This window comes from Phocoena sinus, chromosome 3 (genome assembly GCF_008692025.1).
Source record: "Phocoena sinus isolate mPhoSin1 chromosome 3, mPhoSin1.pri, whole genome shotgun sequence".
In the NCBI taxonomy this organism is placed as follows: Eukaryota; Metazoa; Chordata; class Mammalia; order Artiodactyla; family Phocoenidae; genus Phocoena; species Phocoena sinus.
In genome coordinates this window covers 96904537-96922802 of record NC_045765.1, presented here as the reverse complement: position 1 = coordinate 96922802, position 18266 = coordinate 96904537, and the positions used below count along the sequence as shown (strand labels likewise).

At 35.7% G+C, this 18266-nt stretch overlaps 1 protein-coding gene across 2 annotated transcripts in view; it reads right to left on the bottom strand.

The window, feature by feature from the left end:
• The window catches only part of KIAA0825 (KIAA0825 ortholog), a 416193-nt gene that overhangs the window by 323782 nt on the left and 74145 nt on the right, over nt 1-18266 (bottom strand). For both annotated transcript variants that reach the window (XM_032625775.1, XM_032625773.1), the window contains 2 exons: nt 6448-6616; nt 2281-2950 (listed from right to left, as the gene is read on the bottom strand). In XM_032625775.1, coding sequence (XP_032481666.1) covers nt 2281-2950; nt 6448-6616 — 839 coding nt within the window. The remainder of the gene's footprint in view (nt 1-2280; nt 2951-6447; nt 6617-18266) is intronic.

The window sequence follows — 18266 nt, the reverse complement described above, 5'->3', positions numbered from 1 at the left end:
TATGGATCTTTTCTTCTGGTATAAACTAAACTATATTTAGCACATATAAAACTTTCATGTTGAAAGTACTTTACAAGTAAGCATAAACTTTTTGAGAGGACATAAAAATTATAGAAAATAAGTACACTTATGAAAATGCATTTAAAATTTATGTAATAATTAAAATGAAAATCTATTTACTTTGAGCAAAATTATAATGTTCCTAAATTAACTGATTTTGTATTCTGCTGTAACCTAAACTTGGCTGATGCATCTCTGTTCTGTGATGTGACACAGCTTCCTGAAGAAAATAAAAATTCTAAGACAAAACATTAAATTATTTGAAAATTCATATATCATATTCATATAATATATTCATATATCAGAGAAATTTGGTATTGTGGCATTTTATTAAGGAAGGTAGATAAAAATATAGTGAGCTGTGGAAATTTTAATGAAATGATCATAAATTCAGAAATAGCAATTCACCAAATGATAATTTTCAAATAATTAAAAAATATAGTTTATGAACCTATTCAGAAACATACCTCAGCATTCTATGTAAAGCATGAGTAATCATAATTTTCAAAATAATCATATTTTTTACCTTAAGTTTTCTTCACTGGTAGGAAATTAAAATGATGACAAGAAAAATTTATTATATCATAATAGATTCTTTTATCTTTTGAATAAAATTAGGAATCTTCAAATACTCTTTTATTATATATACTCTTATAGGAACAACATTAGAGGAACTTTAAAAATCAGCTGTAGTTAATGTTATGCTTCCATAACCAATTATACTATAGAATTTTATAATTAGTATTTCATAATAGGGCCATATTGGCATTGGCTGACTAAAATATTACAATTTTAAACTTCCAATTTTCATTAATAAAAGTTTCAACAAGTGTTCAACACTTCCTTTTACTTAATAATGCTTCAGCTCTGGAAGATACAATGGGTTAAAAATTAGAGTTTTCTGTTTATATATATATATATATATAAAGTTCCACCCAATAATTTATGTGATTAAAAAACTGAAAGTCTTGGGCTTCCCTGGTGGCACAGTGGTTGAGAATCTGCCTGCTAATGCAGAGGACACGGGTTCAAGCCCTGGTCTGGGAGGATCCCACATGCCATGGAGCAACTAGGCCCGTGAGCCACAGCTACTGAGCCTGAGCGTCTGGAGCCTGTGCTCCGCAACAAGAGAGGCTGCGATAGTGAGAAGCCCACGCACCACGATGAAGAGTGGCCCCTGCTTGCCACAACTAGAGAAAGCCCTCGCACAGAAACGAAGACGAAACACAGCAAAAATAAGTTAATTAATTAATAAACTCCTACCCCCAACATCTTCAAAAAAACAAAACTGAAAGTCTTATTGGTAATATTTCTGACTTACATTTCCAATATCTTTAATAATTTAAATAACAGGAAAGAACACACTTCTATTACTATACTTAGAGAAAAAGAAATGCATAAGAGAAATGTGTAGTGGAGAATTTCACAACATTTATTTTCTGATTTATTTTCAAATTTGTAATTAAGTTTAACCAAATAGAAAAGTTAGAAAATTAAAGATATCAATACAGGAGAGGGTGTGGAGAAAAGAGAACCCTCTTGCACTGTTGGTGGGACTGTAGATTGATACAGCCACCATGGAGAACAGTATGGAGGTTCCTTAAAAAAACTAAAAATAGAATGACCATATGACTGAGCAATCCCACTACTGGGCATATACCCTGATAAAACCATAATTCAAAAAGACACATGCACCCCAATGTTCATTGCAGCACTATTTACAATAGCCAGGTCATGGAAGCAACCTAAATGCCCAGAGACAGACAAATGGATAAAGAAGATGTGGTACATATATACAATGGAAAATTACTCAGCCATAAAAAGGAACAAAATTGGGTCATTTGTAGAGATGTGGATGGATCTAGAGACTGTCATACAGAGTGAAGTAAGTCAGAAAGAGAAAAACAAATACCGTATATTAACGCATATATGTGGAACCTAGAAAAATGGTACAGATGAACCGGTTTGCAGGGCAGAAATAGAGACACAGATGTAGAGAACAAACATATGGACACCAAGGGGGGAAAGTGGTGGGTGGTGGTGGGATGAATTGGTCTGGGATTGACATGTATACACTAATATGTATAAAACAGATAACTAATAAGAAACTGCTGCATAAAAATAAACAAATAAAATTCAAAAATTCAAAAAAAAAGAAAGAAAATTAAAGATATCAAAAGGTTTAAGTTAAGCCAAACAGAAATGTAAAAAATCACTAACCCAAAGCATGCACTGCTCCTCTATGCCTGCTGGAGCTCTTGCTTGTTTTAATCACATGGACAGCATTTTCTTTGAACTGCAGCTCACAAAAATTTTCAAGAAATTTTGCCATTTCTTCTGTAACTGTATCCAGGTAAGTTTCTTTAATGAATTTCACTGTTGAAGATGGAGCTAAAATTTCACGTAGTGTGTTAAAATCCTCTTTTATCATTGAGTATAACTTAAGCATTGTACCTTGGTATCCATCAGCCATTATGTCTAAATTTGCTTCTCTGCTGTAAGAAGGAAAACAGTTCTGCAGAAGTTTAGTCAACAGTTTATTCTGTATGTTTTGGTACTTGATTGTAACTTCTGATTCTGGATAAAGAAATAAGAGTTGTTGTATGCATTGTTTTTTCAACAATATTTTTTGCTGTGAATTGTTTATTTCATTGTGGGTTTGTAATTTGCTCACTAAGAAGCGTCGAAGATGTAGTCTTATATCATCCCATATAGACTTTACATCCATAGAGGAATGATCTTCAACAGAATGAAGAGAAGTACTAGAGAGGAAATGGAAAGATGTTCCACTTAGAATGGATGGGAAGGAAACACTGCTGTGGCAGGAGAGGTCCCAAAGTAAATCCAATACCATTTCTTCTTGATTTTGTTCATTCTTCAACAAATCTTGCTAATAAAAGTAAATTATAATGTTAGAAATGTGATTAACTATAAGGGTAGCAAGAAAAAATGATTTCTACAATCATACAGAATTTCATAATAATTCATTTCAATTTAGAATCAATACTATGATGTTTTCAAAAAAAAACTTATTTTTGCATTTGAAAGTTAATCTATTCAGACATTTTAGAATATTATCTTTATGGTCTGTTAAATTTTGTAAAGCCCAGGTGATGAACTAATTTTTCAATTAGATTTCTCAACACATAGTTTTTAGCCCTCGTTGTTATCCATTCCTGATATAACCTGAGCTGTATGGAAGCTTTAGCTTAAAAACTCTAAATAAAAATCTATAGTAAAATATCGACTGAAATGTACTCCTAAGACGAAATAAATTTAAGATAATGCCCCTAATTAATACCTAGTAGATAATTTTCATGGCTGAATGAGCATACTTATTATTATAAATTCCCAAATGAACATAGAGAACAGAGACCTTTAAACATAGTATGTGCCTAGGGGTTACTAATAGCTGCCATCCTGAGAAATAAAAGTTAATACATTTAAAGACTTTAACTTTCATTTAAATTCCTTTTCGAGAGTCATGTTAAGAAAGATTTTACTTTGGAAAGTAATCTGAGAATATTTCAGTTCTCTCCAAAGAAATAACTAACTCAAAATGGGAAAAAATACTCTCAGAATTGTTCCTCAAAACATAAGAAAAATTTTTGTATATTTTCTGTGTCAACTGACAGAAACAATAGTAGATGTAATTAGGAATAGATAAAAGACAAAAATTTACTTTGTTTTTGGACTTTGAATTACATGCACAAATTCTCCTTACATGCTGACTCTCCTAATTATGTCTACTTCAGGTAGTACTGAAATTAGCTTATATCCTCTAAGTAGCAACAAGCTGATTATTTAAAAAAAAACCTAAAAATGGAAGCAAGGTTCAAGCAGTATAAAATCAAGCCAGCTTGGAAATTACCTATTGACAAAGGTATTATGTGTGACTCAGAAAAATGAACAACTCCTAGACAAATTCCAGGGCTCTCTCTCAGTCATTCTAAGCATTGTGATCTCTAATTTAATGTTCTGTCTGTAATAAATAATAATGTCTAATATCTATGTAGTTTATTATATAAAAAGCACTTTTTTTTTTTTTTTTTTTTTTTTTTTTTTTGCGGTATGGGGGCCTCTCACTGTTGCGGCCTCTCCCGCCGCGGAGCACAGGCTCCGGACACGCAGGCCCAGCGGCCACGGCTCACAGGCCCAGCCGCTCCGCGGCACGCGGGATCCTCCCGGACCGGGGCACGAACCCGCGCCCCCCGCATCGGCAGGCGGACTCCCAACCACTGCGCCACCAGGAAAGCCCTAAAAAGCACTTTTTGATACAGTCTCTGACTTCTTCATAATGAAAACTCTGTGACATAGATACTTAAAACTTCAATTTACAGATAAGGACACTAAAGTGCAGAGTGTTTAAGTTACTTGCCAAACGTCACACACAATAAAGCACAGAACCAAGAATGGATGCCTGGTTTCATTCTCCTCATCCACGTTCTTTCTACTACACTCTAGAGAACCAAAAAGTGAACTGACTTTTCTGAAGCTCTACTTCCTCTCTTCCTTTTTATTTAGTTCTTTTGATACTTCTGGAAAATAAATGTACTTAGATAGAGTCCAGAACTCCAGCATTATGGTAAATTCTATAGAGCAAACTGGTCATATTAGTGCCTCAGACTTGGGTTTCTTTAAATCAGTCAATAACTGTAAATATTTGATCAAGCAAACATTTAAAGAATGATAGATTTAAAACATGTGGACATGTATTAAGTATGATTGCTTAAATTTTGAAAATGACTTCATACAACTGCCATAATGAGAAGCTCTGTTTCTTATTTAGTTAGATAATTCATAAATAAAAATTTTCTATGGAAAAAAAAATAGATGTATGAAAAAAATTCTGTCAAGATTGACACTTTCAGCATGTAAAAACTTGACAAGGTCGTTTTAATCTGGATCTGTTTTAATAATGTGGTTCTTTTCTCAAAATAACATGATCAATTACGTTAAAACACCTAGGTCTGGAAGAGGCCTATCAGTCTAATGAATTTGAGCAAGACTAAAGCGGCCTTTGCCCTGCAGTGAATAGAGAATGACTTATGTGTGACAGATTAAAAGATAATTAAAAGCTTTTGCTTTTAATTAAATGAGAAAGCATTATTATATCAATATTAATGAAATTCATTACACACGGCTCTTAATAGAAATTAAAGGAATAACTATATCCATATTTATTCTTCAAGGCTCCACCTTCAAGAGATAATGGGTGAGAGGATTTTCTTAAAAGAATAAGCCTTCAGGGCACATAATCTTCCTTTCTCTTTCTTTTATTACTTTCTAAACATTTAAGAGACATCTGCAATAATAACAATAGCCAAAAATTATTTTCATCTGATTCTGTCATCCTAAGCCATCTACAACCTTAAGATATTTTCCACAACTGCCTTAGTCAATGTTTTTTTTTTTTTTTTTTTTTTTTTGCGGTACGCGGGCCTCTCACTGTTGTGGCCTCTCCCGTTGCGGAGCAACAGGCTCCGGACGCGCAGGCTCAGTGGCCATGGCTCACGGACCCAGCCGCTCCGCGGCATGTGGGATCCTCCCACACCGGGGCACGAACCCGTGTCCCCTGCATCGGCAGGCGGACTCTCAACCACTGCGCCACCAGGGAAGCCCTGCCTTAGTCAATGTTTGATGCTTACACAAAAACAGTGCCTTTCTTCCCTAAATTAAATTAAAACCGTAGCTACAGAATTCCTGTTTTCTAACAATTGTGCTGTTTCTCTAGTTCTTGGAAGCTAGCTACCCTTGTAGATACAGATGTAATAAATTAAGTATTTCTTATTGAAGGCTACAGAAACCTCTCTAACATAGAGAGTGGTCAGTATCCAAGAATGACCAATGTAATAATTCTCCATCAATTAACAGTGTCCTATAAATTGCTGCCTTGATTGAAAAGAACTGGATATGCCTGCAGGTTGGGGATGAAGGGAATAATGGACAAGGCTACTTAATAGATACAACTGATGATGATCTTATTGTGCTTAGTAATGAGCACAAGAAAATGAGTAGTTGTGAAGGGACACAAAATGTAATAGATACCAACTTTTCTGATAGATAATCGTGGTACATTTCAGTACATTTTGTGGTGTTGATATGGTAAACATCACACCACAAATCCCTCAGGAATTATAATGTTTAATGTCCATTTATGTAAAACCTCATTTTATTATAAAAATCATAGTGAAAAATAAAAACACATAGCTCACTGGATTCCACTGAGGATATAGAAACAAAACACAAATCCTAACCCCTAGATATGGTGGGCTAATATGGTCAATGGAATAAATATTTACATACAGAAATTGAATGAAATGTATTCCATGTTCACCCACCCCACTCCACTGTTAAAACAAAGATTCTATTTTTTTTTTTTTTTACCAGTGCTTTGAGAAATTTTATCATATCTCCATGGGGAATGGATGGTGACTTGGATGAATTATAATTATAATTATTTAGCCATTCAAAACAGTCAGTTGTTGTTCGTAGCTGCACATCTGGACACTGTTTGTTAACTTCAGACTGTATTTCTTTAATGCAGTGTTCTATGCTATAAAAAAGAAAAGAAAAAATTATTTTGGTAGGAAGTAGGTAATGGCTCTGTCTCATAATATCACAGATCCTGAAATGTTTATATGCAGTACCCGGTGGCATACAATTTACAAAATTATAAAACATTCATATATGAAAATAGTAACAAAGAAACTATATTTTCATTCATAATTGAAAACTGAAAGCTCAAATTTTCTGATCGTTTCATTACAAACGCAATAGAGGAAACATACCTAGCTACTCAAAGATGAATTAAAAATTCCTTTGTGTTAAATAAAAAATCAAGTATAGATGCAATGAAATAATGATCCTCTTGATAAGCAAGCAGTGGACGGAAGACAGAGATAAAATATTCTTGATGACCGAAATCAGAAACATACACTATATACTAATACGTGAATGACTATATAAATTATGGAAAACCTCAATCAGTGCAATATTAAGAAATCACAAAAGTTACAAAGAACTTATAATTTTTAAAGTTCTAAAAGATACATGCTATATATACACTGTTATTACAGCTAAGTACCTTTTCCTGCCATCAAACTCTACTCCAAAAAAAAAAAACCCCAAAACATGCTAAAGATTGCATGTTAAAAAAAAAAGACTGGAAGGAAATGAAACAAAAGGTTAATAGCAATTATCCCTGGGTGATGAAATTTGGTGTTTTTTACTTTTCTTTATTTTCTAAATTTTTTGAAGGCATAAGATGAAACTCTTCATTTACAAATAAATAAATAAACAGAGAAAACATGCCCAACTGCATCTTCCAATATATATATATGTTTAAAAAATTCCGTTAAAAGTATCCTTAGCTCTGAAACTAAAAAGATGTACTATTTTATTTTAATTTTCATTTAAAAATCTGTGCATTAATTATCATAAATCTTCGTGGAGTAAACTGGTGACCTTAAGCATAGTGTCATCTGTGGAGCCACATGGATATGACATATTACTACCACCTGATGGCAGCATATCTAAACTGCAAGAAAGCTTTATAAACAGGAAAATTATTTTGAAGCTGAATCCCTTCACCCCAAACTGAGAAGTTATGCATTTGCTTCTTAATAGTATTAAGAAACATCTGTTACTAAAAAGGTTACTACTGTTTTGAAAATATCATTGCTATTAATTATTGATTCCATGTGATAGAAACACAGAGGCTTTGGAAACCAAGCTCTGATGATTAAAATTGATGTCATATGAAATTCTCTTCTTCGAAATTCGTATAAGGTATTGGTTCCATATAAAACATACACTGTAAAACTTTAAGGAAAATTTTTCAGGAGACTTCTGAGCATGAGCGAATTCAACCTAAATTACCTTGAAAAAAATACATTCTGAGAATCAAAGAGCCTTTTCATGAAAACAAAGAACTTGCAAGAAAAACAATACCTCCTTAGGCCACAGGCCACTCAGTTTCCTGATGAGACAGTCTTACTCAGGAATACCAGTTCTAAGTCTGACACAAGATTGGCATATATTTTCTTAATTTACGTAAGCACTTCTATGGACTGAGAAACACGATGCCCAAAGCACATACCTTGACTCTAGGGACTGGTTATCAAAGGTTTTTATTATAGCATCCTCCTGTGTCTCACTCAGTCAAACCTAATAGATTACAGCAATGTGAACTGGAAAGGCTCAGCCGTTAGTTTACCTAAATCTATTTCAATCAAGACTCAGCTTTTAGGCTAATCTCTAACATGTGAATCTGGGTAGAGGCCAATAACTACAACTTATAAATAGAGTAAAGCCTTCAGAGAGCTAGATATTTTAGTAATTTGTCCAAACACTGATAAAGGGATTGAGCAGTTGCTTTTCAGAGGACCTCCCTCATTGATACAAACTAGGACAGTTGAGCTGGCTTTTAAATCATTTTGGAACAAGTTTTAAAATGACAGAATTCACCTGTACCTGATGTTGTTTTTATGTGGCTAAATATCTTGTCATTCTGCCATTCACCACTGTCTATACATCTTGCTTTAAAAGTCTGAAGTCTAGAGATTTATCGCCTGATTATTATTCAATGTGAATACTTTCAAAATTTAAGATGAGTATCAGTTTGGCAATTTATCTTCTTTAACTGAGGTCAAAATTAATTTAAAAATTAATTTTCAACATCGAAAAGGTAACATATTATTTTCATATATGTGTAGTAACACTGCTGATGGAGATGGTGATCTTGGGTAGGAGGAGGTCTATATATATCCTCAGACTTAAATGATGCAAGATCTTGATCTAGCTTTTCAGAAATAACATGATACTTCTCTTTATTCTGGTTTAAGTGTTTTCTGTTTTACTGTAAGTTGCTTCTAATTTTCTTTAGAAACAAGGTCAGTCGTAAAAATATAACCAAGGTTATTCAGCAAATAGAAATCCAGTTAGCACATTCATTAACCAAAAATGTCAAAAGTCTAATGTAGATGTAGAATCTCTGCCCTAAACAGTTTAAATTCCCAAATTTACACCATTAGTTGGCTTAGCAAGGACTTTCTAAAAGCATATTCTTAAGTTTATTTGTAATATTAAAACTACTGAAAATACCCTAAATTTCCATCAATAGGAGAATAGTTATATTCATTCCATGAAATAGTCATGAAAATAAACTAGAAATACAGTTATCAACATAGATGAATCTAACAAATGTAATGTTGAGAGGGAAAAAGGTATAAATGAATACAAACCATTCAGTAGTTTGAAAACATGCCATATGATCCTACATGTTGTTCAGGATTATAAAAATATGTAGTAAAAGTGTAAAGAACTGTGCTGGAAAAAGGAGTAAAATCTATAAAAATGCTGAATCACTGTGATGTACACCTGAAACTAATACAGTATTTTATTTTCATTTTTGAATTTTAATTTATTTTTTTATACTGCAGGTTCTTATTAGTCATCAATTTTATACACATCAGTGTATACATGTCAATCCCAATAGTCCAATTCAGCACACCACCATCCCCATCCCTCCCGCGGCTTTCCCCGCCCGGTGTCCATACGTCTGTTCTCTACATCTGTGTCTAAACTTCTGCCCTGCAAACCAGTTCATCTGTACCATTCTTCTAGGTTCCACTTACATGCGTTAATATATGATATTTGTTTTTCTCTTTCTGACTTACTTCACTCTGTATGAGAGTCTCTAGATCCATCCACGTCTCAACAAATGACTCAATTTTGTTCCTTTTTATGGCTGAGTAATATTCCATTGTTTATATGTACCACAACTTCTTTACCCATTCGTCTGTCGATGGACATTTAGGTTGCTTCCATGACCTGGCTATTGTAAATAGTGCTGCAATGAACATTGGGGTGCATGTGTCTTTTTGAATTATGGTTTTCTCTGGGTATATGCCCAGTAGTGGGATTGCTGGATCATATGGTAATTCTATTTTTAGTTTTTTAAGCGACCTCCATACTGTTCTGCATAGTGGCTGTATCAATTTACATTCCCACCAACAGTACAACAGGGTTCCCTTTTCTCCACACCCTCTCCAGCATTTGTTATTTGTAGATTTTCTGATGATGCCCATTCTAACTGGTGTGAGGTGATACCTCATTGTAGTTTTGATATTCATTTCTCTAATAATTAGTGATGTTGAGCAGCTTTTCATGTGCTTCTTGGCCATCTGTATATCTTCTTAGGAGAAATGTCTATTTAGGTCTTCTGCCCATTTTTGGATTGGATTGTTTGTTTAATATTCAGCTGCATGAGCTGTTTATATATTTTGGAGATTAATCCTTTGTCCATTGATTCATTTGCAAATATTTTCTCCCATTCTCAGGGTTGTCTTTTCGTCTTGTCTATGGTTTCCTTTTCTGTGCAAAAGCTTTGAAGTTTCATTAGGCCCCATTTGTTTATTTTTGGTTTTATTTCCATTACTCTAGGAGGTGGATCAAAAGAGATCTTGCTGTGATTTATGTCAAAGAGTGTTCTTCCTATGCTTTCCACTAAGAGTTTTATAGTGTCCGGTCTTACATTTAGGTCTTTAATCCATCTTGAGTTTATTTTTGTGTATGGTGTTAGGGAGTGTTCTGATTTCATTCTTTTACATGTAGCTGTCCAGTTTTCCCAGCACCACTTATTGAAGACACTGTCTTTTCTCCATTGTATATCTTTGCCTCCTTTGTCATAGATTAGTTGACCATAGGTGCGTGGTTTATCGCTGGGCTTTCTATCTTGTTCCATTGATCTATGTTTCTGTTTTTGTGCCAGTACCATATTGTCTTGATTACTGTAGCTTTGGAGTATAGTCTGAATTCAGGGAGTCTGATTCTTCCAGCTCCTTTTTCCCTCAAGACTGCTTTGGCTATTCGGGGTCTTCTGTGTCTCCATACAAATTTTAAGATTTTTTGTTCTAGTTCCGTAAAAAATGCCACTGGTAATTTGACAGGGATTGCATTGAATCTGTAGATTGCTTTGGGTAGCATAGTCATTTTCACAATATTGTTTCTTCCAATCCAAGAACATGGTATACCTCTCCATCTGTTGGTATCATCTTTAATTTCTTTCATCAGTGTCTTATAGTTATCTGCATACAGGTCTTTTGTCTCCCTAGGTAGGTTTAGTCCTAGGTATTTTATTCTTTTTCTTGCAATGGTAAATGGGACTGTTTCCATAATTTCTCTTTCAGATTTTTCATCATTAGTATATAGGAATGCAAGAGATTTCTGTGTATTAATTTTGTATCCTGCAACTTTACCAAATTCATTGATTAGCTCTAGTCGTTTTCTGGTGGCATTTATAGGATTCTCTATGTATAGTATCAGGTCATCTGCAAACAGTGACTGTTTTACTTCTGCTTTTCAAATTTGTATTCCTTTTATTTCTTTTTCTTCTCTGATAGCCGTGGCTAGGACTTCCAAAACTATGTTGAATAACAGTGGTGAGAGTGGACATCCTTGTCCTGTTCCTGATCTTAGAGGAAATGCTTTCAGTTTTTCACCATTGAGAAGGATGTTTGCTGTGGGTTTGTTGTATATGGCCTTTATTATGTGGAGGAAGGTTCCCTCTATGCCCACTTTCTGGAGAGTTTGTATCATAAATGGGTGTTTAATTTTGTCAAAAGCTTTTTCTGCATCTATTAAGATGATCATATGGTTTTCTTTCTTCAATTTGTTAATACGGTGTATCACATTGATTTGCATGTACTGAAGAATCCTTCATCCCTGGGATAAATCCCACTTGATCATGGCGTATGATCCTTTTAATGTGCTGTTGGATTCTGTTTGCTAGTATTTTGTTGAGGATTTTTGCATCTATCTTCATCAGTGATATTGGTCTGTAATTTTCTTTTTTTGTAGTACCTTTGTCTGGTTTTGGTATCAAGGTGATGGTGGCCTCATAGAATCGAGTTTGGGAGTACTCCTTCCTCTGCAATTTTTTGGAAGAGTTTGAGAAGGATGGGTGTTACCTCTTCTCTAAATGTTTGATAGAATTCATGTGTGAAGCCATCTGGTCCTGGACTTTTGTTTGTTGGAAGATTTTTAATCACAGTTTCAATTTCATTACTTGTGATTGGTCTGTTCATATTTTCTATTTCTTCCTGGTTCAGTCTTGGAAAGTGATACCTTTCCAAGAATTTATCCATTTCTTCCAGGTTGTCCATTTTATTGGCATAGAGTTGCTTGTAGTAGTCTCTTAGGATGCTTTGTATTTCCGCGGTGTCTGTTGTAACTTCTCCTTTTTCATTTCTAATTTTATTGATTTGAGTCCTCTCCCTCTTTTTTTTTTTTTTTTTCCAGTACGCGGGCCTCTCACTGTTGTGGCCTCTCCCATTGCAGAGCATAGGCTCCGGATGCGCAGGGTCAGCGGCCATGGCTCAGGGGCCTAGGCGCTCCACGGCATGTGGGATCTTCCCGGACCGGGGCACGAACCTGTGTCCCCTGCATTGGCAGGTGGACTCTCAACTGCTGAGCCACCAGGGAAGCCCCCCTCCCTCTTTTTCTTGATGAGTCTGGCTAATGGTTTATCAATTTTGCTTACCTTCTCAAAGAACCAGCTTTTAGTTTTATTGATCTTTGCTATTGTTTTCTTTGTTTCTATTTCATTTATTTCTGCTCTGATCTTTATGATTTCTTTCCTTCTGCTAACTTTCAGTATTGTTTGTTCTTCTTTCTCTATTTCCTTTAGGTGTAAGATTAGATTACTTGAGATTTTTCTTGTTTCTTGACGTAGGCTTGTATAGCTATAAGATTGCCTCTTAGAACTGCTTTTGCTGCATCCCATAGGTTTTGGATCGTCGTGTTTTCGTTGGCATTTATCTCTAGGTATTTTTTGATTTCCTCTTCAATTTCTTCAGTGATCTCTTGGTTATTTAGTAACGTATTGTTTAGCCTCCATGTGTTTGTGTTTTTTACGTTCTTTTCCCTGTAATTCATCTCTAATCTCATAGCATTGTGGTCAGAAAAGATGCTTGATATGCTTTCAATTTTCTTAAATTTACTGAGGCTTGATTTGTGACCCAAGATGTGATCTATCCTGGAGAATGTTCCATGTGCACTTGAGAAGAAAGTGTAATCTGCTTTTTTTGGATGGAATGTCCTATAAATATCAATTAAATCTATCTGGTCTATTGTGTCATTTAAAGCTTGTGTTTCCTTATTTATTTTCATTTTGGATGATCTGTCCATTGGTGTAAAAGTCCCCCACTATTATTGTGTTACTGTGGATTTCCTATTTTATAGCTGTTAGCAGTTGCCTTATGTATTGAAGTGCTCCTATGTTGGGTCCGTATATATTTACAATTGTTCTATCTTCTTCTTGGATTGATCCCTTCATCACTATGCAGTGTCCTTCCTTGTCTTTTCTAACATTCTTTATTTTAAAGTCTATTTTATCTGATATGAGTATTGCTACTCCAGCTTTCTTTTGATTTCCATTTGCAGGGAATATCTTTTTCCATCCCCTCACTTTCAGTCTGTATGTATCCCTAGTTCTGAAGTGGGTCTCTTGTAGACAGCATATATATGGGTCTTGTTTTTGTACGGATTCAGCAAGCCTGTGTCTTTTGGTTGGAGCATTTAATCCATTCACATTTAAGGTAATTATCAATATGTATGTTCCTATGACTATTTTCTTAGTTGTTTTGGGTTTGTTTTTGTAGGTCCTTTTCTTCTCTTGTGTTTCCCACTTAGAGAAGTTCCTTTAGCATTTGTTGTATAGCTGGCTTGGTGGTACTGAATTCTCTTAGCTTTTGCTTGTCTGTAAAGCTTTTGATTTCTCCATCAAACCTGAATGAGATCCTTGCCGGGTAGAGTAATCTTGGTTGTAGGTTCTTCCCTTTCATCACTTTAAGTATGTCGAGCCACTCCCTTGTGGCTTGTAGAGTTTCTGCTGAGAAATCATTTGTTAACCTTATGGGAGTTCCCTTGTATGTTATTTGTCGTTTTTCCCTTGCTGCTTTCAATAATTTTTCTTTGTCTTTAATTTTTGCCAGTTTGATTACTGTGTGTCTCGGCGTGTTTCTCCCTGGGTTTATCCTGTATGGGACTCGCTGTGCTTCCTGGACTTGGGTGGCTATTTCCTTTCCCATGTTAGGGAAGTTTTCAACTATAATCTCTTCAAATATTTTCTCTGGTCCTTTCTCTCTCTCTTCTCCTTTTGGGACCCCTATAATGCGAATGTTGTTGCATTTAATGTTGTCCCAGAGGTCTCTTAGGCTGTCTTCATTTCTTTTCATTCTTTTTTCTTTAGTCTGTTCCGCAGCAGTGAATTTCACCATTCTGTCCTCCAGGTCACTTATCCGTTCTTCTGCCTTGCCTTTGTTATTCTGCTATTGATTCCTTCTAGTGTACTTTTCATTTCAGTTATTGTATTGTTCATCCCTGTTTGTTTGTTAATTCTTCTAGGTCTTTGTTAAACATTTCTTGCATCTTCTCGATCTTTGCCTCCATTCTTTTTCCCAGGAACTGGATCATGTTCACTATCATTATTCTGAATTCTTTTTCTGGAAGGTTGCCTATCTCCACTTCATTTAGTTGTTTTTCTGGGGTTTTATCTTGTTCCTTCATCTGGTACATAGCCCTCTGCCTTTTTGTCTTGTCTTTTTGTGAATGTGGTTTTTGTTCCACAGGCTGCAGGATTGTAGTTCTTCTTGCTTCTGCTGTCTGCCCTCTGGTGGATGAGGCTATCTAAGAGGCTTGTGTAAGTTTCCTGATGGGAGGGACTGGTGGTGGGTAGAGCTGACTGTTGCTCTGGTGGGCAGAGCTCAGTAAAACTTTAAGCGGCTTGACTGTTAATGGATGGGGCTGGGTTCCCTCCTTGTTGGTTGTTTGGCCTGAGGCAACCCAACACTGGAGCCTACCTGGGCTCTTTGGTGGAGCTAATGACAGACTCTGGGAGGGTTCACACCAAGGAGTACTTCCCAGAACTTCTGCCTGCCAGTGTCCTTGTTCCCACGGCCACCCCCCGCCTCTGTAGGAGACCCTCCAACGCTAGCAGGTAGGTCTGGTTAAGTCTCCCCTGGGGTCACTGCTCCTTCCCCTTGGTCCCGCTGCACACACTACTTTGTGTGTGCCCTCCAAGAGTGGAGTCCCTGTTTCCCCCGGTCCTGTCGAAGTCCTGCAATCAAATCCCACTAGGCTCCAAAGTCTGATTCTCTAGGAATTCATCCTCCCGTTGCTGGACCCCCAGGTTGGGAAGCCTGACGTGGGGCTCAGAACCTTCACTCCAGTGGGTGGACTGCTGTGGTATAAGTGTTCTCCAGTCTGTTAGTCACCCACCCAGCAGTTATGGGATTTGATTTTACTGTGATTGCGCTCCTCCTTCCGTCTCATTGTGGTTTCTCCTTTGTCTTTGGATGTGGGGTATCTCTTTTGGCGAGTTCCAGTGTCTTCCTGTCGATCATTGTCCAGCAGCTAGTTGTGATTCTGGTGTTGTCACAAGAGGGAGTGAGAGCACGTCCTTCTACTCTGCCATCTTTGTTCCTCTACTCTAATACAGTATTTTAAATCAACTATACTTTAATAATAAATACGTACTTACATACATACATTTAAAAAAAAAAAGAAATGTGCTGGAATGAGCAACATCACCAAATGCAGGGTGGGGTGGAAGTGGGATGAGACTGGGGAGATGCACATAGTGAGTTTCAGCACTAGTGGTAATGTTTTATTCCTTATACTGGATGGTGGGCACATGAATGTTTATCATAGTACTCTTTATGCCTTTTCATATGTCTCAACACTACTTAGTAAATTTGAACCCCAGCGTGCTTTAATTATAATGACTGAATTATCCAAGTTAATGGTGTGTGCAAGTGGATGCATTACCAAGAGGCTGTGTGTAAATCAATTTATAAACCATTTTTAAGATGCAACATGCAGTATGCTTTTTAAAAGGATATCTGTGGTAATTTTCTCATTCAACATTCAATCCTAGGTTCTTTGAGTGTGCAAATTACTTATTGAATGAAGGCATATTTGATAAACATTAACTGAATACTGAATATGTAGTAGGCACTGTGATATATACTAAGGGCCTAAACATGAATAAGACATGGTCCCATCCCTAAAGGAATTCTTTCTAGTGAGAGAGATAAGCCTGTAAATGGATAACTACATTACAGTAAGACTTGATAAGAGGTGTGAGTATGATGTGCTAAGTGAGTACAATAGAGTACAACAGGAGGGAGCCGTTCGATGTGCCTCTGGGAGGTGTAGAAAAGGCTTCTCCCTGTAGAAAAGGAGATTATATGCAAGGATATTGATGCTTTAAGAAAACTAATGAAATCATTGTGCTTAGAAGTCCCTGATCCCTGACCCCTGATAATTCACTGCTGATCATCTGATCTCACTGCCATGTCACTTTAAAATGATCAATATATTTATCTGGATGATAAAAAATATGAATTTATTATTTTGGTCACAACTAAATTTATGCATATATGTATGTGTGTATGTATATATGTACTATCTTACTCCAAAAGGACAGAGATGTCCTATAACTAAACAGACAGCACTAATCAACAACAGCACAAGAGATGAATAATATTGGGCTAGTGTAGTTAAGGACAGAAAGAGGAACTGAGAAAAAGAGAATAATTATGACATAAAATCTTGGCACTTAAGCTGACTGTAAAAATTCTTTCAAGATTAAAAACACATAGTCTTTATTATTCCATCACAGAAAAGTTCAAAGAGAAAAAAATGTATGTTCTACTGGTAAAAATTATTAGAACTTCTTTGATGTAAAGGTTGTAGAGAACATATAGGTTTGCTTTCATAGGTTAGACTTTTTATTCTTATTTTTTTAGATCAAGGTAGAGGTGTCAAAAATGGCAGAGATTAAAGACTATTTCTACAGTGTGGGAAATGTAAACATTAATTTTTTTTTTTTAAGATTTTACACTTTTGGTGCTCTTGTTTATACTTTTCACCAACATAAATTCAGTCTAAGGAAAAGGCTTTTTCAATTCTGTCATATGTTTTAAAACACCAAGAAATAGTTGTGAGGTAAATAAGAGTTTTTTTGTTTTTAGATAAGTCTAGCTCATCTAAAGAGATTATTAAAATTCCTTGGAATTAACAGTAATTATTAGGGAAGAGGGCTGATGTATAAAAACCAGTATGTAATTAAAAAGTAAGTCAGCCATGAAATAAAAACTTATTTTCCTGAGACAAAGATATTTCTCGATAATATTTTTTAAAAGGCTGAGAAAAGGGTTTATAAAACAACTACTTTAATGAAAGTGTAGTAAGAAATTAGATATTTTTGCTGAACTATTTTCGATTTCAGAGACGCTTTGGTTATTTCAAAAAGTTTTAACTACACTTTCAGGAAAAAAACATCGTTGTCCCCAAACCCTGTTAATAATACTCTCATTAAGTCTTTCTCAAATGAATCTTCCCCTTTCCATTCCTACTGTGAAAGACAGGGCTCAGGATCTTATCATCTCTCATGTGGACTACAGAAATAGCTTCCCAAGATTCCCATCTATTGTCAACCTTCCTTTTGTTCGGAGTTATTCTCTGAGGAAGACAGTATGAAAGGAAACCTTAGAGTTAGGACCCTCCATTATTTGTTGCTTTACATCACCAATCCTTACCACAAAAGTTTACAGAGGCTCTAGAATGGTCCAGATTGCTTCAGGAAAGTTCAGACCCTGTGTAGGGCTGTGCCAATCTAAAAAATCTGAAGCGCTCCCCAAAGAGTCAACCAATTGTGAAATACTCCCCAACTTCCAGTCAATGACGGGTAGTCCTGGCAGTACTGTAGTGAGCCTGGCATCATATTCCAAGGCACAGTTTTCATTCTTAAATTTACATCTGACTTCGGACCCCTTTCCCTAGACTATAGTGATGATGGGAGCTCCATGGAAGTGGCACAGGGCTGTGTTAACAACATAAAGAACATTTCCCAGAAATGTTCTATAGGGGTATTAGGACATGGCAGTTTAATACCCATGAGAAGCAAGGGTAAGTTAACGTGCTTTCTTTTTTATCTATGGAGGCTTGCCTAGCTTCCATATTCAGCACAGTTACTAAAGTCAGAATGTGGCTTATCCCAATGAAACCACACAAGTTGAAATCAGGAGAAATGCAGGGAATCTGCACCAGGTTTACTCTGTGATGATTTCCTTGATTCTCTTCCTGAGAAAGAGATTTTAAAAAAAAGAAGAGAGAGGGAGAACATACATAATAATGAA